The sequence below is a fragment of the Bombus pyrosoma genome, linkage group LG4 (genome assembly GCF_014825855.1).
Source record: "Bombus pyrosoma isolate SC7728 linkage group LG4, ASM1482585v1, whole genome shotgun sequence".
Lineage (NCBI taxonomy): Eukaryota > Metazoa > Arthropoda > Insecta > Hymenoptera > Apidae > Bombus > Bombus pyrosoma.
The window spans coordinates 10,670,922-10,697,240 of NC_057773.1; the positions used below are offsets into that span (position 1 = coordinate 10,670,922).

The 26,319-nt window shown below is 39.9% G+C and overlaps 3 protein-coding genes across 4 annotated transcripts in view; 1 reads left to right on the forward strand and 2 right to left on the reverse strand.

Moving 5' to 3' along the window:
- The window catches only part of LOC122566534 (polypeptide N-acetylgalactosaminyltransferase 2), a 198,485-nt gene extending 187,270 nt beyond the window's left edge, over positions 1-11,215 (forward strand). Inside the window, exons 4-10 of the mRNA XM_043723939.1 lie at positions 2,685-2,783; positions 4,020-4,087; positions 4,323-4,574; positions 5,605-5,820; positions 5,898-6,117; positions 7,129-7,339; positions 7,979-11,215. Of these exons, the coding sequence (XP_043579874.1) occupies positions 2,685-2,783; positions 4,020-4,087; positions 4,323-4,574; positions 5,605-5,820; positions 5,898-6,117; positions 7,129-7,339; positions 7,979-8,248 (1,336 nt within the window). The 3' untranslated portion in view covers positions 8,249-11,215. The remainder of the gene's footprint in view (positions 1-2,684; positions 2,784-4,019; positions 4,088-4,322; positions 4,575-5,604; positions 5,821-5,897; positions 6,118-7,128; positions 7,340-7,978) is intronic.
- A 39-nt stretch (positions 11,216-11,254) lies between these two features.
- Positions 11,255-12,702, reverse strand: LOC122566535 (KRR1 small subunit processome component homolog). The gene has a single exon (XM_043723940.1). The coding sequence runs from the start codon at positions 12,386-12,388 to the stop codon at positions 11,366-11,368; it is 1,023 nt and encodes a 340-aa protein (XP_043579875.1). The 5' UTR covers positions 12,389-12,702; the 3' UTR covers positions 11,255-11,365.
- A 1,859-nt stretch (positions 12,703-14,561) lies between these two features.
- Positions 14,562-26,319, reverse strand: part of LOC122566542 (POU domain, class 2, transcription factor 2-like) — a 124,475-nt gene continuing 112,717 nt past the window's right edge. The window contains exons 5-10 of one of the 2 annotated variants that reach the window (XM_043723958.1): positions 24,243-24,379; positions 23,134-23,493; positions 19,906-19,968; positions 19,463-19,782; positions 19,077-19,373; positions 14,562-18,880 (exon numbers count right to left, since the gene is read on the reverse strand). In XM_043723958.1, the coding sequence (XP_043579893.1) occupies positions 18,628-18,880; positions 19,077-19,373; positions 19,463-19,782; positions 19,906-19,968; positions 23,134-23,493; positions 24,243-24,379 (1,430 nt within the window). In that variant the 3' untranslated portion in view covers positions 14,562-18,627. The remainder of the gene's footprint in view (positions 18,881-19,076; positions 19,374-19,462; positions 19,783-19,905; positions 19,969-23,133; positions 23,494-24,242; positions 24,380-26,319) is intronic. The other variant, XM_043723959.1, reaches the window with a different exon arrangement.

Here is a 26,319-nt window from a genome sequence, read left to right on the forward strand (position 1 = left end):
TATATTATTTTGCCGAATTACGATCCATTTTGTTCTGTTTCATTTCTCAGACTTTGTTTCACGTTTGTATGAAGATGCACTGTTGTAAAAAGACACTTCGGACAACCTAATATATACGTACCGATTTCTCCTCCTCTTCCGCAATTTGTTATATCGATAATCAAACTTTCATCGTGCCAAAAATTAAACTCGCAGTCTCACAGCTTGCTCCACAAGTCCACTAAGCCTTACACAATTCGACAGTGGACTACCATTATACTACAATAGCGTTACGTGATTGTCACAAACTTCGAACGACCAGATTCAAGCACCAATAAGCCACATACAAGAAAATACACCCTGTTGACAGTTCCCTTTACGTGTAACCCTCTCCTCAACTAATCGTGCAACCTTAGTTCTGCGTGTAATATATGTATAAGAATATTCGTGCAAACTTTGAATACAAAAATTATCAACTATGAATTTCAATTTTACAAGATCCAAATCATATTGAGCTTCGTCAATCGATAAAAGATATTTAGAATTGTAAATCTTCCATAAGAGTAGCTGGATGAAATTGCACTGGGTTCGGTTAGCATTACAAACGATCACAGTATAGCGATATGGCGCCGACTTTCCGGACGATCGTTCGTTGCCTATAAAGAAAGCGATGGCGAGAAGCATCGAGCGAATGTCTAGTCTTCGATTTTAATTCTAAAGTACTCCGCTGTTTCCTGTTGTGTCCGCTTATTCACTGTTCAACCGAAAAAATGTTCATTCTGTAGATACCAAATGCACGCCAAGTTTACATTCTTAATCCCAATTTTCTATTCAGAAAGTATGCTCAATATCCTCCAACAGCTTTAAACAAAAAATACGCGTTTCTCATTACCAAGAAGTTAATCCCGCCATCTCAATTTATTGCGGCGATACGAACCGCTTTTCTCTCGACAAAGGAGGCAGTCTCCAAGTCTTACCCAGTGCATAAAGCACCCCGTCCATTTTCTTATAGCGCGTCCGCCACGTTTTATTGCATTTCAAAGTAATTCTTCCCCTCTCATCCCACACCCATTCGCTGCTTTGTTCCCAACATTATTAATTTAACGTCGTCTCGACGCGGCTTTAATTCGGTCATTTCCGTCGATAGAGCGTCATCGAGTTGAGACGAACAGAGGAACGTGAGAAGCTTGCTTACTAATGTCACCCGGGAACGAAAGGAAACAGGTAGAATGAGAGAAAGTGGTGAATTTTCCGAGCGGCTGCATCCTCGAGTTGGTAATAATTCCCACGACCTCATCAGTGAACTTTTACAATTTCGCCTGGTGCACGATGATCGGACCTTGAAGGAGGTGGCGTAGTAAAGAGGTGAGATCACGAGACGGTTGAAAGCGCAACGGTACACGTAGGCGCATTCCGTACACGTTCCTCGAGTTTATCTCGGGAAAGTGGGACTGACATATTGGAATCGTTCTGGCCGTCTAGTCGCATTTATGTACCTCCCCCGTGTTGGCGTGCCGCGCCAAAATGATCCTCCTCCTTTTTCTTGCCATCCCTTCTATTTACTTTCCACCACCCTTCGAGACTTCGCTTTTTCAAGCCGCAGGGAACGCGGAAATTCTACGAAATTCGTGGCCGTCCTTTCGTTTTCGACTCGAGAAGATAAACTGCACTGCGAATTTATCTCTTACCGAGGAATTCTTTTACAGCAATAGGAACATAAAGAGAAGGAGTTAAGATATTGAGGACCAAAGAGGGAAGTAACGTGTGCATGTTGCGTGGATGTGGCATTATTGGAAAACGTCAATAAAGAGACCTACATAATTTTCATTTCAAAGGAATTTAAAGGGGAAGACAGTTTATTAAAAAGAAAATGATTCATTGTACCGAGTGTTATAAATTTTTCAATTTCTTTGAAATATATTAAACCATTCTTGGACTTCCCTTACACAGTATTAAAAAGCGAAATTCAATAATGTAAATCTCCTAAAGAAAGAAAAAAAAGGAATTGCAAGTGGTATTACATTAACACAACTTCTGCTCTAAAAGGAAAGAATTTCCGTCGAATAAAGTCATAAAGAAAAAGTTAGTACAGATAAAGTTGAAAAGTAAAATTTAAAAAATGATAAAATATCTACGAAGAATATTACCAATGTAAATGGTACATTTCGAATAATCAATATAATAAATAGCAAAATGACTATTCGAAAATAAATCACTAATAATTCAGAATACATTTAACCATAAACGAAATAGCATTTCACTACATCCACTCGCGTGGAATGAAACTGTGGATCCTATTAGGATAAACTGACGAGCATATTAACGGACGTTACGACAGATAACGTCAGGAAGAACCGCAATGAAGATTCTATCGATCCTATTCGTGGCAGGTTGATGACCTAATTATATCGTGCCCAGTGTCTCATTGTGAAGCTCATTAGACGAGTCTGGGTTCTAAGTTACTCTAGCTAATTAAGTCACAGTGCTTTTCATTCCTTTTAACACGTCCACAAATCGTGTAATTTTCGAACGACGTTTCATTTAGGTCATGCGTACCCACCGATAACGAGACTTTTCTGTTTATTTACATGTAGTTTGTTTATTTAGATTTCTGGCTTGTTTATATTTGTATATATTCTGGATTTATTTATTCGCATTTCTGGCTTGTTTACTAAGCTAAAGAGCAATTCCATTTCTGTTTACAGGTGTCGAATGAAACAATGGAGAAGAGACCTGCCTCCAACCTCCGTAATAATCACTTTTCACAATGAGGCGCGGTCGACGCTGCTCAGGACTGTCGTCAGGTACTTTTCATCTTATAATATCTTCAAGCGCTTTGTAACGCTAAAACAATGCGTTAAAAAAGTAAAAATAAATGATAATAAAAAAAAAAGATATCAGCTAATGATCGATTTCGTTGAAAAATGGAAAAACGTCAACAGCGAGGAATGCGTGGATGAAACGAAACGAGATTAATATTTCCTGGTTGATAGCGTTCGGCTAAATTCCCACGCGTAGAGCGTGCAACGCGATCGAGTTTCACGGAAAACGCGAGAAAACTTTCAACTCGGGTCCAGAGGCCGAGGTCCGATGGAATTTCCTAATCGTCGTTCCATCATCCCACACCCATTACCTCGTGGTATGATAAATCACGCGTGAAATTCGAAGAGTCGATGTAAAAAAATTTGATCCTCCTTACATTTGACTCGATTGCAGCAATTTTTTTCGTTTTACGTCGAAATACGAAGAACACGCCGAGAGGAATTAATTACCAACAGTGCTAGCAAGTTTATTCAATACTATTTGCTTATTTACACAAGAATTTATTTAAGATACATTTGCAAGTCGAAGCAATAAACGATTACACATCTTCGTGCATAGTATTGTTGCATCTTTTTAAATAAATAATGGTTCATCAACTATTGTATTATTGCAGACAGAACATGACAAAAATACTTACCTATCTTTAAAGTTCTTTTAATGTTCAAAACTTGCGGATAATTATACTTGTTCGCAAAAATAATAATTATTCTCATCACTAACGAGTGCTGATCGATGTTCGCGATATTCAGTAAGGCGCTTAGCTTACATCACTACATTATTCCGGAATCATCATCGGTGTTTTAAAGTAACTCAAAGAATCGTTTCTTTCATTTTCTCGCCGCGCTATCGTCCGAACTGTAGATTTTCCTCGCGGATTTAACTAAAACATAACTGAATTGCCAATTTAATTGAAACATTTTTCCACGATATAATGTCACGCGACTGGAACGGGATTACTTTCGCCGCGAAAGAAATATTTTTCCCCCTCGTTGAAGAGAATTTCTTCGCGAGAAAAGGACGAGCGAGACTATGAAGAAACTTATTTAGGGAAACTTATTTAAAAGAGGATTCGTTGCCGCATTCAGGCTACATCTTGAGGCTGGATTACTCCCCTAGATGGAATTAGAACCGTTTAATTTCTACGCGGAAATTTCATTTGCTACTATCGCATGGCTAGTCTTTCGTAGAATATCGTGAATATTTATTTTTGATTTCAGCGTGCTGAACAGAAGCCCGGAGCACTTGATAAAGGAGATTATATTGGTGGATGACTTCAGCGATCATCGTAAGCAATTCTAATCCTTTTCATAATTGTTGTTTCTTACGAAATGTAAATTACACTGCCTAATATTAAAATATTAGGCTACTCTTCTTTCGTTTGAATTTTCTGGCGCTTTTTAACGATAGAAAGATACTGTTTCTTTAGATATCATGTCTTGTAACTTGACTATTTTCTCGAAGTTCGCAACACGAATAGTGCATCGAACAACGCCGTAACAATTCATTTACTTCTTTTGCAGCGGAGGATGGTGAAGAGCTATCGAGGATACACAAAGTGCGAGTGATACGCAACGAAAAGAGGGAGGGCTTGATGAGATCGAGGGTGCGAGGCGCGGATGCAGCCACCGCCAGCGTGTTAACGTTCCTCGACTCGCATTGTGAATGCAACGCCGACTGGCTGGAGCCCCTTTTAGAAAGGGTGGCTGAGGATCCTACGAGGGTCGTCTGCCCTGTCATTGACGTCATAAGCATGGACACCTTCCAATATATTGGTATTATTATAGCCTCTCAACTTCGTTTAACCCTTTTCTTTGTGAATTTTCAAATAGAACTGCTCGAGAAGTTCAAAGAATAATTAAAACGACTTGAATTGAATTCATATAAGAATAATTAAAAAATTTAACATATTACTCTCAGTTTTCTCTTAATTCTCTATTCTCGACTAATTTGGTATCGACTGATTTTTAAATATTCGTCTACAAACACCGCAGAGTCTACACTTTACAGCAAGCTAAAGTAGCTCTATTCCCAATCATATTTCGCTCATTTAACACTAGAACTACCACACCAGTCAAATCGATTGGTTTTACAATTTTGTTTTAAAATTCCTACTTCATGTTATATTTTTTCCACAATGATGTAATGACTTTCGCAACGATAAATAAAAGAATAATATAAAGAATTTTATTTTGTTTTTTATGTATTTAAATTCAAAATAACTTTGTATCAATGCTACTTATACAAACACCAGTCAAAATGGCTGATACTTGTCAAAGTGTAAAAGGATCCTGCGATTTGTTTATCGAACGCCAATTAACCAGTTTCCTCGCTTTGTACAGCTTCCCACACGTTTTTAAAATTTTTACCGCGTATCATTCGATATGATGATATCAGATATCAGGAAAAGTCCGGATCGATCGCTGGATCGCTAGATGCTAATACTAAAAATACCACACCAGTAGAAACGACTGGTTCTACAATTTTATAAATTTGTCGAGCCTCGTTTAGGGATCATGGTCCCAGATGGATCGATAATACCAAAAATGTAGTACTACATAACATGGAATTCCTTCTGTAAGAAAGTAACAAATCAATAAATATAAAAATATTCTATTATTATTACGTATTTTTTAAAGACTAGTCATTTTGACTGGTTTTTGACTGGTAGAAATAGCTTCGCGTTAACTATCGGTAGTTCTAGTGTTAGAAGAAAATCTTGCCACTTCGAAAATATTCTTTTTCGTTTCTAATTGAAATCATATTTATCGATCATTGACTGATAATAATTAATCTATCCTTCAGGAGCATCGGCTGATCTAAGAGGCGGCTTCGATTGGAGTCTAGTCTTCAAATGGGAATATCTGAGTCAAACCGAAAGGCAAGCGAGACAAAAGGACCCTACGCAGGCGATTAGAACGCCTATGATTGCCGGCGGTTTGTTCGTAATCAACAAGGCGTACTTCGAGAAACTGGGCAAGTACGACACTCAGATGGACGTGTGGGGCGGCGAGAATCTCGGTGAGAATACTCGATCTGTCTGTCATCCGCAGAAATTTGCCGAACGTGATTCGAGTTCTCGACCACGCCGCTTTCAGAGATATCGTTCCGAGTGTGGCAATGTGGCGGCAGCTTGGAGATTATTCCGTGCTCGCGCGTCGGCCACGTGTTTCGAAAACGTCATCCGTACTCGTTCCCGGGGGGCAGTGGAAACGTTTTCGCCCGGAACACCAGACGAGCTGCTGAAGTGTGGATGGACGATTACAAACAGTTCTACTACAACGCGGTGCCTCTGGCACGCAACATCCCTTACGGAAAGTGAGTACGCTTGCTCTATCTCGATTATTTCGTGTTTACGAGACGGAGAAACGCAGAACTGCTGTGTAGAATTCGATGAAATTAACGCTAGAACTACCAGTTACCTTTTTTCTTTTTTCTAATTGTATTGCTAGAAACACACGAGTGCTTTTATTAAATTGGCTACTTTTTTATGGTATATTTTTCATATTCAACCACTGACATGCCTGTGTTTTTTAATGGCCATGCTAAAATCCATAGCGTTTCTTTACATTTGCATTGTAATTTATAGTCATCCGTTACTTCAATATCGTTAATCTTGCTTGAATGTAATTCTCCAACGTTCGTTATTCGTTATGTAATAACGATAAACAGATATTTTAAGTTTTGTTTAGGATATATGCAACGGTAAATTATAGATATTTTGTTGCAATTATACGATGAGATAATTACGATAGAAGGAAATATTTTGTATGAAGTAATTTCTATTTGCAAATTAAGATGGAGGAAAGAGTGAAGATAAAAATATATTGCAAGATTAATTTGCCTCCGTCTAACTTAACCAGAAATATAGCGCAATATCATAAACGAAGGAGTCGAATAACCGAGCCCAGGTGATTTACACACGGATCCGCGAAACGGAGAACGTGTTAAGCTTCCAAATATCGGCGGGCCGGAGAAAAAACAAGACAACGAAAGTACGTTCCACCTCTGGGAAGGAACATAAATTACTCGGCCGCAACTGCAATTCCCGCTACCAAGAACAACATCGATACCCTCGCAACAATCTCACGACACACTCTGTACACAATCTATTCATTGGGCAAAGTTTCGCGAGAAGCAAGTTTCTTTCCCCCTGGTTTGGATCGTTTATCACGAGCTAATTTCTGTGCCGTCTCGCGTGCGGCACACAGAGAAAGGAGGAAGCTCGATTTACGAGCCGAAATACCCGATAGTCGATTTCATTAAAACGCGTCAGCGCACGTGAGCCGTATTAATAAAACGGCCCCGGTGTCGTTTCCCTTGTTTCAGTATTCAAGACAGGATGGAGCTGAAGCGGAAATTGCATTGCAAGCCCTTCAGTTGGTATCTGAAAAACGTGTATCCCGAGCTGGTTATACCAACGAGCGAGGGTGGTCCTGGTGGATCGTTGAAGCAGGGTACAGCGTGTCTGGACAGTATGGGCCACCTTCTCGATGGGAATGTGGGTCTTTACCCGTGTCATGACACCGGCGGTAACCAAGTAAGTACGCCTGCCCTCGTTATTCATCGTTCTCCGCTGTGTCCTGAGTAAACTGGACCAGGCATGCTCTCGTAGAAATAACTCTTCGCCACGCTGTTAATATTAATCCGTGTATTCAATTTTACGTTTCAATTATCGCGGTGAGGATTCCGTTCTGTGCCGGTGGATTAACGGGTCGACCGGGCTGCTTCGCGGTCCTTCCACAGAAGCTTCCAAAGGAAAAGAAAATACTCTTTTGAAGATTGTTTTTCAATCTTTTGAAATCCTTTGTTTTAATGTACGAGTGCTGAATTTGCGAAAACATCGATCAATACTATCGGATTACTAGGATCTTTCATGCGACGCAGTGAAAATTTAAATCTTTCGTGAAAGAACATTAAATAGATTTTAATGCTACTAGAAATACTTTCTCGGTAGTTTTTTACCTTTTTCAAGTTAAAGCAAATTTTCGAAAGTAAATTACTAAAATTTGAAACCTACTTTTCCCTGCATGATTAGCAGAGAATCGCCTCCACTTTTCAATTTCCACTAAAAAAAAATCTTCAAAAATTCCTCTTATATTTTTCTACAAATCCACTCTTTAAACAGATAAGCCTCTAAATATACTCTGTTTAACATCGCCTAAACAATTTCTTACAGGAATGGGGTCTGACGAAGGACGGTCTCATCAAGCACCATGATCTCTGTCTGACATTGCCAGTGTACGCGAAAGGCACGACGCTATTAATGCAAATCTGCGACGGTAGCGAGAATCAGAAATGGAGGCACCTGGAGGGTGGCTTGATCCGCCATTCGAGGATCCCAGTGTGCGTTGATTCGAGATACCATGCACAAAGAGGCATCACGGCGGAGAAATGCGACTCCAATGCCGAGACACAAAGGTGGCATCTATACAATCACAATCACTAGCTTCAAAGGACGACCAGTGTTTCGTGAAGACCGCGGTGCCGTCGTCATTCACGAAGGGCCGAACGAGTACAGTATTTGATCAGAAGAAGGAAGGTCGATCTAATCAGGGAGGGCAATCTGATCGATACAAGATCGAGATCGCTCAAACGAACCCGATGATGATTTACACAGGGTTCGTTGCATTGAGAGAAAAGAAAGGACCTTCTTGACGAGGCCTGAAGATGAAAAACTATCTGAATTAGAAGAGTGGTATATCAATCCGATATACTCATAGATTTAATGAGACTGTTTGAAGAGATGTTTAAGGAGAGATCACAGAGAACATGGAATTGAATTCATGTTTCATAGCGGAGAAACAGATTGTCTTTTCGTTCTATCTTAAGTAGAGAATGATATGAAAATTCGAGGAGAAGTTCACCCTTTGTGAGATTGATTTGTGATGAATGAAGAATATATCTACGCTTTCTTTTTTTTTTTTTTATTTTAATTGATCGATGATATTTGATTGTAAAATAAGAGTTTGTCCTAGTCGGTAAAAGGTTAATTTCGAATCGCTACTTCGAAGCGTATTCATTTCAGTGCATTTACGTTAACCTCGATGATCTCAAATGGAATCATTTTGGAACTTCATCGTGTAGAATAAAAGTCAAAAGGAACAAAAAAATGGACAAATTCCAACATCGTAATTTTAAGCGGACTCTCCACTCATTGATCGTTTGAATATCGTTTAGACAAACGTTGAAACGCTTATCAATTTTCATGCAATCGACGCGCGATTTATTATTACATGGCGATTGATTCTCCAGCGTTGTTTCCGCGAGAATAAAACAAAGTAACGGCAAACTGTATCTTTTTACCAATTTCCCTATTTCCACGGCCTTAAACAATAAACGTAAAGGCAAAAACGCTATTTCTAGATCGATTATTAGTTTCTTAGCCGACCACACGACACACGCATACACACACGGTATACGTGGCGCGTCGATATCGATGTGCGTCTCCGATCTAAGTGCAGATCGCGACGCGAATCGGGTGCTTCTCGATCCAAAGACATGCGCTACCATTCTCACAAAGAGATTTATTTTTCTATAAGAAAATTGTATACTTACTTGGTTGTGCGAATAGCTGGGAATTATGGTGTGCTCGCCTCACGGAGATTCGACGTGTTACAAAATCGATTTACGTTAGTCGTTTTGCTGTTGTGTCAGACGATGCTTGTTTCTTTTAAATTTCTTTCGCTACTTGAATGCTGGTGACAAAATTTGCCTTTTCTAAAAAAAGAAATAAATTTATAAATAAAAGAATAAGTTAAATAACCATCAACACGTCGAGTTATCCAAAGGCGAGAAAATGGAGCGACTACTATACAGCAAGATGCAGAGAAAGAACGATCTTTTGTACACTGATACTTTCACGGCGACGATGATTCGACTGCCGTCATCTCGCATTCAACCTCTGACACACGTATACATATATGTACACAGAAGTTACGCTATCGAATTATTGTAAGCTTTTGTATGATACGAACGCGTCCCAAATCACTTACACATGTAGCTACGTTCGTAGGTTTACGAAACCAGTGTTTCACATTCGGAAAAAGATTGTTTTTACTCTTAAAACGCGTTAAGCTAAGCTATCGGACAATATGATTGAAATTTCATCGATTCCGAATTGATGCATTGTACATATGTATGTGTTTAAAAGATCTCGTTTATCGAACGATTCATCTAAACGCGCATATTTCGAGCCGTCGATTTGGCTCAAATTTTATGTATAATTGACGCACTACGCGCATAATAATTTTCCGAATACATGATAGAACACATGAATAATGTATCATGTGCATTTGGAATGTTATTGCATGCGATGTAGTCTTACTACATACTTTCCTCGTCAAAATTTTAATTCAAACGCATTCGCGTGAATCTTTTCATTCAATCGCTAAATTAATTAAACGCTGCGAACGATAACACGTTTAAACCTAAGAATTTTCCCAACTTGCTCGAGAAAGATCCTTCGGATCTACGAAATGTTACAAACGAACAGACAAAAATATCAAAAAGGTACTAAACGCGCAGAATAATGAAGAAGTTCCTTTCGAACTTCCGTTTTTTCTCGATCAACTCACTGTATCGACGCGCTGTAAATACTTCGACGCGATCGATCAATCGTCTGTTTCCCGTCCTAAGGCGTCTCTGAGTGATTTACGAATGATGTCATTCGTACCTTTCCGTTCGCGAGTAACGGGGCAACCATAATCCCGTGCTAAATTGTACATAACGTGTCTACAATATATATATATATAAGTTAAATAAAAGCGTCGTACTTCCACGAATCTGTAAGATGTAAGATAAACGAGCGACTTAACATTTAAGATTAAGGTACAGGGCGCTTGATCCCCGTGCTCGGTTAACAATAAGAAATACGCTGTACATTGTCACGAATATTTCCGACTTGTCTATTGTATGTACGATACGTTCAATTCTTTATTAGCCTCGTGTTTATTAAGATAATGCGCTGTTGCAAGGGAAGGATCCTATTTAAATCTTCTTATTCCGTTTAAGAAGCTCGATCCATTGAAGACTCGGTATGTGAAAGCAACGTTTCTATATTTAAAGATAGCTATTAAGGGATGAAGCTTTTGTTTTACATTTAATTTATACATATAACTATGCCATCCCTTCGACATTGAAACTATATCGAAATTGTAACGAATCCACAAAAATAATCCTGAAAAAAAAAAAAAATACAATATATGTATGCATATATGGACGTTCGTTTTCGACACCGAATACCTGTCTTCAAGGTGTACACGTTGTATTTCTACGACTCTGTATTTTGCAAATGTATCATACTAAAAAACTAGGGATATATATAAGTATATACGAGTGGTAAATGCTTATATATATTTGCATCTCGTACATTAAGAACGCGATAATATAATACTTATAGGAACAAGGTTTTTTCTAATAAAATATTGGAGTTATTCCAAAAGTTACACGAGTATTTCTTAAATTGAAATTCATTAATGAACATTCATTTTATTGAAAACATCATGTACAAATAATTTAGCAAATTAACTTACTAAAACTGAATCTGTTAATTTACAAGCAAGTATTATGACTGGCCACCACGTTTCTTCAGCGCCTTTTTAACTTTCTTCTTAAACTCATCCAAATTTATATCATTATTCTGTTCTTTCTTTTCTTTTGATTGTTCTTCGGGAGGTACAAATGCTTCTGCTCTGCGTTCTTGTCTCTTCTTCTCAGCCTCCTGGTGCCTGATGTCCTGTTCCCTCTTTCTCTTGGCTATCCTTTGCTCCTCCTTCAAGAAATATTCTCCGGAAGCTATCATCTTATCTACCTTGCTCTCCTGTTGTGGAGGTGGGAACGGAGTATACGGTTTCTTTTCTTTCTTATTCCTAGGTTGCTTCCTCTTGCTAATATTCTTACTGTTGAATTTAGGCAAAAATCTTTCCCAATTTTCATTTTTCAGTTTCGGATCTTTCGCCAACTCTCTCTTAATCATCAGTGCTTTAATGTTATAAATAGGATGAATATTTTTCATAGTATCTTCCACAATACGCCTCACTTGAATAAGACCTTTGTAAGGACCCAATGCAGCCACTGTCTGTCCCTGTACAACGACATAACAATTTGTTAACAATTCGATGGATTTCAAGGTACATCCTTTTGGTCCTATGAGCCTCTGTCGTCTCTTGACAAACTTTTCTCTGTTTCTTACAAAAGATGATATCTTTATGATATCTGAGCCAATATCGTCTTGAAGTACCTTCATTGCTTGCTCGAAAGGAACAGATCTGGACATAAGTTTGAGCATGTCACGAGCTTTAATTATGATATACGGATCCCAAGTTTTTCTGGTGGTCTTCACAGACATACTACCTTCGATGAGGTCCAATTCGGCCTTGATTGCATGTTCATCTAACGATTTTTGAATTAATGGCCAATGTTCTTTTAAATATTGTTCTCTATATTTTGGAAACAAAGTCGCGAACGAACTTTCTTCGAGTAAACGATGTGGATTATCCTCGGGCTTAAAAGATGGGATTTTTAACGACCAGGCATTGTCCACTGGCCCCGTTACTTTGGGGCCGCCTTCTTTTTCGGAATCGCTCATTTTTCACGCAATATTTTAATGTTTTAATATTACACTAAACAATTAAACTTCATATATATAGCCTCGCGTCAAGGATGGTTTCACAGATTATATTTTCTTCGCGAGGATAGAATTAATGTCTTTAATATCACAATAAACTTTTAAATCAACACACAAAAAGGGACTTTAGTATTTGTTTACTTGATAATTGCACGTGCTGATTAAATGTGTCGACCTCGAATTAAGGTTATGTTATTGATTTTCACTACGCACGAAGTATGAGTCGTGCAAACGCAAGATGGCATACCTATCCGATATGGGACATTCAAATGGAATGTTCATAAAAGATGAAACAAATTTACGCTATACTTAATAAAAATTGAATTTTATATGTCATTCAGGCCACAAAACGTTTAGGCAATAAAATTTCTATAACAATTTGGTAAATTGTTGATAATAATTTAATATAAATAAGAACCTAACATGAGTAACAACATTCGAAGTATCTGATGCTCGAAAATCGTAAGACTATTGCCACCTTGTGGCGTACTTAGATTTACGTATAATTTTGGCGCCATTTATGTTAGCTAGCTTCCATAAATTGACTAAGATAATACAAACTATGAATATATATTTATCTTTATCTATCGTAGTTAATTAAACCTGGAATTACGATGTAATTAATATAGACTTAAAGTATTTGTTAAGTTATCTTTCAACTAGCATTATTTGCAAGAAGGGATTGCATTCAATGATAGAAGGAACGCATGAGGTATCTATGACGCAGTTTATTATACAATTACAATACTCTTACTAATCATATTATGATAATGATCGTAGTAATAGTATATCCTAGATAACATGAACTATTCCAGATTGATATGACTTTATTTATACAGCTCCATTAGCACACACGCACACACCCTTTTCCTTTCTCTCTTCCTTTCACTCAAATTTCCGGTAAGTTCTTGAGAGACTAACGCGGAATATCGAGGGCGGACATCAGAAACACGCTTCGCAATTAATTAATTCCTAATCGTAGTACGTTCCGTGGCATGGGATTTTATGGTCACGAATACGCCGATGAACGCCTTAAAAAGATCGCGAATTTCACGATCACGCCACTAATTCTCAGTACAAAATAGTTTAGACGACTTTGTCATCGAACAAGGACTTCTCCCATTCTCATGACTCTAATATTACTTCACTTAATCTTTTAAGAACTGTCATACCGTGCTCTTGTCATTTCTTCTCTTCTTCTTCCTTTTTTTTCTTTTTTTTTTTTGCTTCTTAATTAATTATCCTCTAAACCTTTACTTTTGTGTCATCTGTTACAGTGTTACCGTTTAAGGGTACTCCGTTCTTATTATTTAACGTTACCTCTAGGCATTGAAGTCGAACGACGCTCGCGTCCCAATATTTACGAGTTACACATCGAATTGTTTAATAGGCTTCTATATAACGCTAGATTTCTCTCAGAAGACAATTATACACTGCTACTGATTGAGATTAATCAACTAATTCTCGATATACCAACCGTTTTGGCTTTCGTTCCGAAGTGAGTGCTGCCATCTCGAAAAGTTGCGCGCATCCTGCGCGCCTTTTTAGAAACGCGCCACTTTTTCACGCGACTTTTATGCTATTTCGCATTATGTATTTACAGAAAAAACGCGATGGGACGGTAGGAGCAAAATCTTATGCTTTTTCACGCTAAAATTTCGACGAACCTTCTATTTCGAATGTTTAACGAAATATCGGTTAGAATATTTAAAATCAGATCAATAAGTTCTACGCCGCCAGACCGTAGCTTCCCGGTCGAAGCTTATTAAAAGGAAAAGTTTACTTTTACTGTTTGTAAAAGACAAGTGGCTACTTATAAAATGTTATCAGATATTAATAATTCACGTGGCACATAACGTGTTAACGACAACTGATACTTGATCTTCTTAACCCTCGATTGGTAAACATGCGGTAATATTGCGTAAACGTGTCCCGAGATCTTGAAAAATCAATGAAAGAATAAAAAATATGGATTCTAGAAATACAACGATGTAATTTGTTTCGTGTTTACTCTATCGATTAAGAGTTATCAGGTGGATTAGAAAATAATCTAGGATTATTTAAGTACTCTGTACAATGAAACTAAAACAGGAAGCAACAAAGGATAGACAGAAAGAAAATGAAAAACAAAAAGTAACTAAAGTCTGTCTAGCACTTTTATTTTCAAATAATAAAAGTTAAAATATAATGAAATAATAATAATAATAATTAATAATAATAATTAATAATAATAATGATAACCATTGTAATAATGCGTTCATCGCTCAGTGGAATGCGCCGGCTCATCGAAGCCCACGAAAAAAAAAAGTGAACCAGTGACACGTCGATCAGAGGGTGCGGCAATCGTGGGTTCGACTCTAATTATTTCTATTCTATCTACAAAAAGAAAAAACACGCTGTACACCTCCGACGAACAAGGAGAAGAGGAAGAAAAAAGAAAAAAGATAAGGAAAACGCAAACGTGTCCCTAACTCACACTCTGTCATTCACACTCATTTTTTTCGTTCTTCGGCTGCAATGGGCTGCTCGTTATGTATCAATTTGTCTCCCGTTTCTATCGTTTACACATCCGTTCACCGTATTTAATTTATAAAACGTCTACGTAATGCACTCAAAACTGGTGCTCTAGGAACTCTTTTTTTTTTTTGTATTTCTCTTCGCTATATTTTCTTTCATTCTTTATCACTCTCATTCACATTTTTGTTTCGCTACAGTTTGGTCCACGACTCTGGTAGTGAATGATTCGAAGTAAAACGAAGTAGAAGATCGATTCAAGAGATGAAAACCCGAAATTGTGTGGAATTATGAAGGGTAGTTATGTGAAAAAAGATGGGAGATGATCGTGTGTGTGTGTGTGTGTGTGTGTGTGTGTGTGTGTTCGAGTGATCTAAGAACGAAAAGACGCGCGTGATCGATATGAGATCTCGTCTCGTACTCGTTTACATACATACATACATACACATGTTATATTATATTATATATAATTACGCGTACACGATATATCAGAATATCGAAAATATATTATGATGTATCGCGTTGCGTTCACATAACTTGCGTAGAAAATTACATATAATATAATATCAAATATATATATACGTACATTATGATAATAGTACGCATATACACCTTCGGTTAACGCACGTCCGTGCTTCGTTACAAGAAAAGCTCTTGCAACAAATGTACATACACGGATTTAATTTGCTGATGTTGGCGATCGTAAGAACGAGGGATTGAAAAATCGAGTTCACCAGAAATAAATCACAATATCAAGAATATCGTATTTAATAAGTGATGTCGCATAATTGTTACGGTTATCGCCATTTATCAGCACTTAAGTGTAGCGATGAGTTTTCAATTCCTTATCATAGAGCATCTTTGAAATAATTCTTTCACCATCGATCGATATAGACCGAAATTAATTGCCACATGGAAAAGTAGGCTACGAACGAATCAATTCTACGATGTTAGAGTGAAGGTACAACGTTTCCATGATTGCTCGAACTTACGATTGCTATGACGACCAGCGTTGCCCAATGATACCCTATAATTAAAGATTACTTAATAATAAGCGTCGCAATAATAAGAAACGATCGTCACGGTGAATAAATTCGCCGCGGATTCGCTAATCACCGTTCGCTGCCATATCTCCCTATTATTTACAATACGTTTACTTTATACATTTATGTATAGTATGTATATTTATACATGCATATGTATATATTCCAGATGCTCGACTAATGCGCAATATCTTTCTCGTTGCGTACATATGTGCTTCATACACACATATACACACAACTAACGTAATACATAATATGTATATGTATATGGACAATTCCTAGCACGAACTTCTACATGTATGTAAATCTCTTCAACACTGTTTCCATCACCTTGGTTGTACAAGATCATAGCCTTTAACTAGTCACCGGGTATTTACCACCTGGAAGAATCGATCTGTGCGCTCCAGGATCAGAATTCGCGCTTCTAATAAATGCCATCAGCCTCGTAACCGATTTCTCGATTTCAAAAAATGACGTCAACGCGAACTCTCGGACCACGAGCGTATTCAGTCGACTCGCGTAAACGTATACCATATGTAGAATAATCCCCAGGTTGCCTGCCTATATATGCCGTATGTACAGGTACAGACGTATCTACAACTGCTAAACCTCGTGTCTGTCTAAAAAACAGAGAATATGAGCATGCCATCCATGTTCACCCTCTCGGAAATGTAACTTTCGTTACCTTCCTTTACTTTAATTAGAAGATACTTTGGCTTGAGTAATTACAATTCGTTGAGAATCAATCGTCCAAGACGCAAGTGAGAACTTTGTCGATGACGATGTACGAGTTATATTCTCCTTGACTCTTTGTTTTGGCGGTATTAAGCCCGTACGTTTCTTTGTATCTTACCTTCTCTTTTTTCTTCTTTACCTACATATACAAATTTATGACACGGATATGTATGAAGACAGACACGCACACGTATGCGTAATTATGTACAATCGTATTGTCGGACCTCGCCGCATGTTCACCACCTCAAAGGGAACTTGATACTTGAAGATCAAAAGCTCGTCTAAATTGTATAATATTTTTTTTACTTGATGAAATTAAACGAGTGTTCATAAAACCGAAACTGTCGATTAATCATTGATTTTCATTAGAAGAAATTAGAATCTACCATTCTTTATTATTTCTGAGTGGCAGTGAACATTCCAGTTTCCACGAACTTGGTGCTCCTTTTCTTTAGTAATAGACGAACTTTCTATCTCGAGGAATTGGAGACTCCCTTGTAAGTGGCACGTAAACCCTGCTTACCACGAAGAGGCGAGTACTTGTAAAAAGTGTTCGCCCTCTTCGAAGGAACCGTCGATCGCGACACCATGAATTCCGAAAAACGGCAGGAAGATTTAACACGTCCGATCCATGTGTTCTCTCGTTGTTCGTTGTAATCTCGATCGTATGTTCCGTCGTGATTCGTTGGACGAATGCTCGTGACAAATTTAAAGATTCTATTCATTTGTCTTTCTTCGGTGGCTTCACGATTTCGAAAAGTTCAATTCTCGGATTCTTCGAGATCGTGAAACAGCACGCACGAAATGTAGTGCGTGATCGAAGCGACGTTGAATCGCCCGGTGGGCAAAAGGAAACTCGAAGGACGCAGAGGAAAACCAGTCGATAATTACAGGTATCGTCGAACGATTCCCCCCATGATAAATATTTCATGATAATTCAAATGAGAAACTGCAGAAACCGATTAAGGTACTGTTTTATGACGGTTCGCGGCCGGTTATATTCGCGTCGTTAATTACATCTTGTAAATAAATGTCGAATGGCGGCAACGATCCTGCACTATTTGCTATGCGGGAATGAAGACCTCAAAGCCATTTTGAATTCTGATTGAATTCTGTAATTTGTATTATGGTTTCTTCAATTTTTTCAAATGAAATAAATGCATATTACAAGTTGGAAAAGTTGCAGTATTTTTATATACAATGTATAATAATCACGTAAGCTTTGAAGACTTCGTTCCGCGCGATATCGTCATCACTACAATCAACGCTTCCAACCGAACAATTCAGCCAATAAACATAATACTGTGAGAAAAGTACGAAACGCTCAACGAAATACGATGTTCGATAAATCAACTTCTTTGGACAATACACTGCATTTCTTGAAGTTTTTACCTAAGAGTCTCTTTGTGGCGTTCCATGTTTGATGCCCTTCCATAATGCCTCTCCGTTACTCGTATACTCTTTGTAAGATAGATATATCTTGATAATTCCTCCTCCGATCATCCTTTTCCCTTCAAAATTCATTGATCATAACAATCCATAATTAATGATTGCATCCGCTCCTGACATAATCTTTTCCAAATGGAATCTCTCGACACCAGGATATGTTTCGAATCGTATCGTGAAGTCAGGTGGCAGTCCAAAATCTCTGCTCCATTCCCATGACCGTATGTTGCTCGATCCTGTCGGTTCCTTCGCGTCAAATTCCCTTTGGTAACGAAATCCGCCGACGGGCGTTCGCTAGATAGTCACTGAATCGTCGCCAACGACGGACCAGCTGACGGATTAGTGATAGAATTCAGGTAGATTGCACAAACGTCGTTGTTGTTGTTGTTGTTGCTGTTGATGTGATGGCTGTTGATGGTGTTGGTGAAAAAGAGCGTCCCCTTGATGGGTGGGCTGCTGGTGTCACTCGTGGGACTTGCCACTTAGTGGGTGGTAGTTTCCACCTGCTGAAGCCACCAGAGCCAAGGGTAATGGTGAACCGAGGGGTGTGGGGTGAGGGTGAGAGTGTCCCATGCCTGAAGAGTGCGTCGTGAGAGCTAGAGGACTACCGGACATGGAACTTGCGAGTGATGCGAAGACCGATGGTGCTGGGGACGCCATTGTTGGACTGCCCATTGCTGCTGTTGGCGGATTGATCCTTTTTTCTTTTTGTCGTCTGTAATGAAATAGAATATGATGATAATATGTTTCGCAAAACATTTTCATCGACGCTAAAACTACTAGTTCCACTGGAACCAATTAAAATCACTGGTATCGTACCATTTTAATTCTAAGTAACCATACGTATTAAAGGCCGATAGTTTTAGTGTTAAAAACAATCGAAGAATAAAATTGGTACTTTTCAGGCTTACCTATTGCAAAACCACACCCGAACAACTTCCTTCTCCATCGCTAAAGTGTCTGCTAATACGGTAATTTCTTCAGAAGTAGGTTTCGGGTTCTGTACGAACGCTTTCTCCAGAGCAACTCTCACGCTGGTTTCTATCGACGTCCTCTTCTTCCGCCGCCTGCCGATGGCTTCCGGTGTAGTAAGTGGATTCGAAAGAGAATTCGGGTTGTTCAACGAATTATCCGCGTCCTCCAACCATTTTTGTAGGAGGGGTTTCAGTTTGCACATGTTCTTGAAAGAAAGATTTAATGCTTCGAACCTGGTGAACAGAATAAGACAATCGAGTCATAAAATGGTAATAAAACCTTTTACTTCTTCGTCTCATTTGTAATTATGAAAAATATCCACCTGGAGATCGTCGTCTGAGAGAAATCGTTGCCATAAAGTTTGCCCATAGCTAGGCCAACGTCGCCTTGGGTGAAACCGAGTTTGATCCGCCTCTGTTTGAAGGTCTTGGCGAACTGTTCCAGTTCCTCGAGGTCCGTAGTCTCTTCCGGCGATGGTTCAAGCCTCGGAGGCGGTGGTTTCACCGCTGGAGGCGTGCCAGGTGGCGGTGGTGACCTTTGTTGCCCTAAACTTCGACCAACCAGGCCTCCGCTACCCTGAAGAGCCTGCTGCTTCTGTAGAGCTTGCAGTTGCTGGGCTGCCTGCGCTACCGCCTGCTGCACCTGATGACACATAATTGAATCCTCTTTTTTTTCTCGTTTGATTCTCTAAGTAGAATTGGTAGAAAATATTAGAGACGCATTTGGCATTAATTGATGGATCTTTAATTTAATGGTCTGTCGTACCTGCATGGACTGTGAGCGCGGATGACTGGATCTTGAGGAGTAGCCACCGCCCTGCAACAGCCCCTGCAAGACGTCAACGACCATTGATCGTTATCGTACACGTTTTCCCCGGTACGAACAATTCTATTTATTTCTGTCTAAGGCTTCTCGATCTAAAAAGTAATTTTTAAATATTCTATCTTTATACTGTTTCTACATTCACCGAGCATGATTCACACCTGGAAGTCACAGAAACGATCCTAATTCTGCTGCCGCTCTTGAATTTTTATTTAATCTTCCACTTCGTGTACAGACGGAAATACACTTTTTAATATTATAAGAAAATCCGTAGTGCAAAGTTGAAATTGCGCGTGTCAATAACGATGTTCCCATATTTTCTTCGAACTTGAGATATTTTTTGGCGACAGAAATAGATCGGATTATGAGTGAGCCAAGGAACCCGACAGGGTTGAAAAGAAATCTTCGTCTCTTTAAGGGCCTTCGAAATCTGAATATCTATAAACTACCCTTGAAATGCCGCGCCAGTTATAGATCACGGTAATCTTTCGAACCCCTATTGGAGATAAATAGTACACGTTAAACCAAGCTGCTCCACACGTCGGTAGATTAAGCGGTTTCTATTGGAAAGGCGACACGTGTTGCGCTCGTGGACAGGTACGAGAGAAGTCGCCGAAGGGGCGGCCAGACCGATCGATTATCATCACCCTTTTCTTAACCAGATGCTCGATTACGAGAAGAAGGGGCCGGTGCAAAACGAGTCGCCCGGAGAGGAAAAGGGTTTAGGATTGGTCGCGTGTCGAGCCCGTTTATGCTTATTGTCGACCGCGAAGACACCCTGCGAAGGGTGCTTAGAATATCGCCACGTGCCGTCACACACGGGTTAGAAGACTCAAGATTCACCTGTACACGCGATTCTTTAAGTTGTCAGATTATAAAAACTAGAAAGCATGACTTGTTAGTTTTATTTCCTGTGTCTTTCCGAGATATTGTTGATTTCGATTGAATCGTTGAAACCAAGTCGGTGAAAGTACTATAAATGCAACAACAATCATGACGCATTGCTAATCTATGTGATTGTAAGTAATGATAAGAACTGTTGGAAAGCAAATCGAACTCTTTATACTCAGGAAATCGAACATTTTGATCTCTTTCCGTCGTATTAATCCTGTAACAGCGTAATAAACAAAATGACGGAAAATTCAGAACGAACCATTAAGAAAATAATTATCTCTTGTCTTCGAGATCTTTTGCATTTCCGGTATCAGGTATGAAAAATACATACTCTCAATGTTTCATCGAAGATAAATATTAACAATCGCAATACATTACTATTTTTTATGAGTTGTCCGAGGAACTCTACGCTGTCCGAAGATTAATGCCACGAATTGCTTGGAACGTGAGATGTTGCGTGTCAGCTGTTAGCCCAAAACACGCACGAAAGGAATTGAATCAGTGTTACGGACGACTTCCGCCATGCGTGTAATCCTTGAAAAGGATCCGGACTATGATGCAGGTTGCAAGGCACTCGAGGAAGGGTTGCACGATCAAGGAATACGTGTGTCTGGGTTTTTAATCCCGCGACTGTTTCCAAAAGGGAAAAAAAGCCAGGGGGGTTGTTCGATGTAAACGAAGAAAAAGACGAGACGAAGGAAGGAAGAAGATGGGAAATTAAGGGAGAGGAGGGATAGCGAAGGATAGAAAAAAGAAACAGCTTGGCCACGTGTGAGGTAACAAAAGGCACCCCGTGGCAAGGTGCCGAAGGGATCTCCTTGTTGCACCTTTCAAAGAAGACACGGAAGACCCAAGGCTTTAATCCTCGCAGCTACGTATATCACGGCCATTAAATCTGCTCAAGTTCGAAGTCGTTTTGTTAGTTTTTCCAGGAGGTTACGTAGGACGTGCACGCGCTTCACGTGACGGAATCTATAGAAATTTTTTCGTAAACGCGCGCAGACCCTGAAGGCCTCCATTCAACGTTCTCGCCGGAGGGAGGGGATAAAATCGGCCGAGATCCAGGAAGAAGGATCGTTTTTCATCGTATCCCCGGATATATCGATTTTTCTTACTTCGATCCGCAGGATCTCGAGGGACAAAACACACAAAACGAACGATATTCAGCGTACGTTCTTTACGAGGATGCAGGTGATGAATGTATTTGCTCCTCATTTTTTATCTTAACAAACGAAACGTCCGACATAGTCAATTTATTTATACGAAGAAAATAGAGAACGTTTTTAGAAAATCTACAGAAAAATCTGCTTATCCTTGGAATTTTATTGTACACAGGCAAACGTTTTTTCATAGTCATCAATTATATAGCAATTATTTGATCGGTCGACGATCACAATCGGAAAATCGAACACACCCAGATCCTTTGTAACGAAAATAACAGAGATTTTTAGAAAGTCTATAGAAAATCCTGTGTATCCTTGAAATTTTATTCGAGACTGGGCAATATTTTTCCATACTCGTCAAATTCTAATTATTCGACCGATCACGATTTTCCACTTGTCAGAGAGAAAACGCGAGGCCAAACGAGTACAAACCCTGTCCCTTTGTGACATCTCCAGCCGGCTATCTCCGCGTCAAATCGAGCGAATCGTCTCCGAAGAATAAGACGTCTACTTCTTTTCGGGCGGTCGATCAGATACCGCATGGAACGTCGTCTCTGGGCTCGCGATCATCTACCTCCACCATCCCCGCTAGCCGCCGACGCGACGATTCGAATCGAATTCGCATCGAGTGTGTAATTCGGTAAAGTACCCGATGCCCGGAGAACAATGATGTCGGAATTCGAGTGCACGGGATGCATTTGTTCGCGCTCCCAGCGTAATACCTTTGGTCAGAGATAGAAAACGCGCCCGATTTTCCACAGCTCTTTATATTTTACAGAGGAAAGAGGATCCTGCTGCTGCCTTCGGCGCTTTCACGCTCGGTTTTTCTGCCTTTTTTCAATTCTGAATATTCATATGACGCTCGAATAATCGAGATAATGTTAAAGCTCGTTCGAACGAGACATTTTATTTCGCTAAAATTTTACGATCTAGAGTGCAGTTATTGTACGGTCATCGTTTTGAAATTTTGAATACGAAAATAGAATTATCGCAAAATCGGTGAAACAGCCATGTTGCCACACATCTTTCAACTATCTTACCAGCAACAAAATTTTCTTTCCATAGTTTAGTAATACAGCGATCTAGGAAAGGTAATGTTGAAGGTTTCACGAACCTGGTTCTGTAAGAAGAACTGCGCCTGAGCCGGAAGCTGGCCCGCTGCAGCAGAGTTGGCTTGCTGAAACATTGCCAACTGCTGCAACTGTTGCTGCAGCGAATGTTGTTGTTGCTGAAACGTCGAAGCCAACGCCTGGATCTCCTGTGGTCCGAGAGCACCGAGAGGTCCGTGCATCAGCAATTGCTGGCTGACTAGTTGAGCAGCCAGGGCAGCTTGCGAGTTGCTGCTGTTCTGCTGGCCTGCCGTGTGCTGTTGCTGCTGATGACTTCCGGTTATCTGGCTGCTCACCCCGGAACTAGGCGAGGAGGCGCTGCCACTGGTTCCGCTGCTACTGTTGCGGTGCGACACGTCTGTGACCTAAAACACATTTTCGTTGTTAAAGAAAATTAATCGAAGATCGAGAAAATTGTAAATTGTGACGAATAAAAATACTGCCGATAAAATAATTCGAGTTTGAAGTAACTTACATATTACAATTTTGTGTTTCCAATTAAGTAGACGTAGAATTTTATATATATGTATCACTCAAAGATTACTCGAAGATAAATAATAACGACCTACCCTTTTGGTTTCGAAATATTCAGACACGGACATAAATGTTTATATATTGATAATTCAAGTGTTACAAATGAAGTGGAACACGATGATCAGATGAAAAAGAAAGAATCGATTTTCATGGAATTGCGTGGGAGCAGAAATCGGAGGAACATGGAAGAGCTACCCTACCTTAATGTTACAAAGTAAACGGTGTCGAACAAAACCCTGTTTACACTCGACCAGGTCAGGATATTGGTCACTACGGTCCATCCTGCACTTTTGTGTTTTAAAACCTACATCCCTCCCTATCCGTGCTTCCTGTCGTTCATCTCGCTAGTGGCTTCCTTTATTTATTTGCCAAATATTGAACGGGAGCACTTTTTGCGCTCTTCACGAATGACTGTAAAATATCGAGCCCTCTTGTCGTCATTTTCAGACAAAAGGGCGTTTTTTTTTTTACAAAAGGGAAGCACCAGCGGAAGCTGTGATTCCCGATGTTACCAGCATCTTCTTTTACCAATGGTTTGTCTTTGAATGAAAGTAAAAAACAAAGCATAGAGTATACTAACCAGATTGAGAGCTTCCCTATCCGAGTCCATGGAATCGTGATCGAGATTCGCCTCAGTGGCATCCTGAATATCACTGGTGATACTCCTATCGTCACCGCTGAGATCGGGTCCATCCACCTCACCATGAAGGTCTGCATCTGTAAAAAATAAGAAAGGTCCATTTTTAATTATCACTTTCTTCTTTCAACGACTACCTAATTAACGAAACGTTCAACGCTGAAGGGATCTTTGGTCGAAGAGATTCCTAAGTTCAACTCTAAATTCACTAGCGAATTCAATGTACGACAGATCGTACAGTTGTTGTTGTTCTGCGGCCTGTACTTCTGATGAAGGTAACGCGTGGGGGTGCAAGTTGGCGTGCTGGTCGCATGAAGTCGCATATCCGCAAAGATCATCCTGGGCTCTTCCAGGAAGACCATCATGACCTCGTTTGCCTTCGAGGATCCTCGTGGCCCGCTGTTTGAGGTAACATTAGGTTTGGCTTCAAGATCCAGCACGACGGTCAATGACCGTGATCTTTGGGTGCGGATCGACTCTGGACCATCAACTATCTTCTTCTTTCCACGTATCTGCCCTTCGGCATCGTGACGATTGGTCACCACATCTTTTGGGAGAAATCGATAAAATTGAATATATTTCCTAAGAATCGAATATATTATATTTCCAACCACGATGACAATTTTGTATGGCAAAGTTAACATAGAAGAAGTTTCATATGTTCAAGAAATGTTAATATAAAGCTACCAATATACTGATAATGTGAATAATCAACACCATTCACTGCCGGTACCGATCGAACTGAATATTCTGGTATAACGTCCAAGGGCAGTCACCAAGGATTCCGAAGGTCACAACGAAAGCCAGTGGTCCTCATCGAAGGACCGATACAGAACGAATGTTAGGATGACGCAACGAAATCGTGCCCCTAAGGACGACTGAATCCTCCCCACCACCACGTGGCTGGAAGGGGCTTTCGATGATTGGTCGTTGGTATTGAAAGATCTCGTACGATTGGCTATCCTGGAAAACCCTTTGGCCCTTTGCTCTCCCTCCACCTCGCGGAACAATTCTTCGCGCATCCATCATCGTATCTTATGACCAGCCTCCCTCGCCACCCTTTCCTTCTTCTTTCGCTGTTACGCGCCCCCTGAAAAAGGGGTACGTGCCGGATAATGGCACGGAACCGATTCGTTTGGTTCGAGAAAACGAGCTTACGCGCCCTCATTGGTCCTGCGCGTCAGTCTAACGGTTTTTAATAATAATTATTTCGATACGCCGAGGCAGCAGAGGCCGTTTCGCATTCTTCGAAAGGGGATTTGCGGCATGACGACCCGTCATGCGAAACCTTGTTCACGAATGGATCTTTGCTTCAGAGGTTAACGCTCTTAAAATATAACATTTGTATGAAACTTATGTTGAAATATAACATTCATTTCTAGTCTATATGAATCGAGGCGAGTCTAGCAAGATTAATGATAAAAGACAAGAGACATAATGATGAGCAGCTTAATAGAAAAGGGCTTTTCAACTATTCTTATTTTATCGGGGTGAAGTCTGAATGGCTATTTGGACCGCGAGAACAAGAAAGGTCAGTGAACCAAGGTAGCGAAGAAAGGAAGTCTCTTAGCCACTTGGACCGTCGAATTTTCCCATCGATGTCAGGACAAAGACCGAGAAGAGACGGCCAGGAACAGATAAACGCTCGCGAAACGCTCGTAAAAAGGTCGAAGAAGTCGCAGGTGGGGATGCTCGCTACTGTGGGACAAGTCTCGTAGCCAGGGAGAAAGAAGGTAAAAAAAAAATTCAAAATCCTGTGAATCCCGTGAATTCGACGTAAAAGTATCACGAGGTTCGCTCCGCATTTCGTTCCTCCGCATCTGTGCCCCCTTCATACCTGACGTAGATTCCCTTGAAACGATGAAAAAAAACGGGAGAAGAGAGTCGACAGATCAGGTAGGGCAGCCTTGGACAGTAAAAAGCCTCCGTATTGGTGGATTCCCTATAAAATTTCAGTTACTCGTCCTCGTTTCCTTGCGCGGCCGATTACACCCTGGCTTCGATCTTTCCTACCCTCGAG

Coding starts and splice junctions, on each gene's coding strand:
- LOC122566535 (XM_043723940.1), bottom strand. CDS start 12,388: ATGAGCGATTCCGAAAAAGAAGGCGGCCCCAAAGTAACGGGGCCAGTG.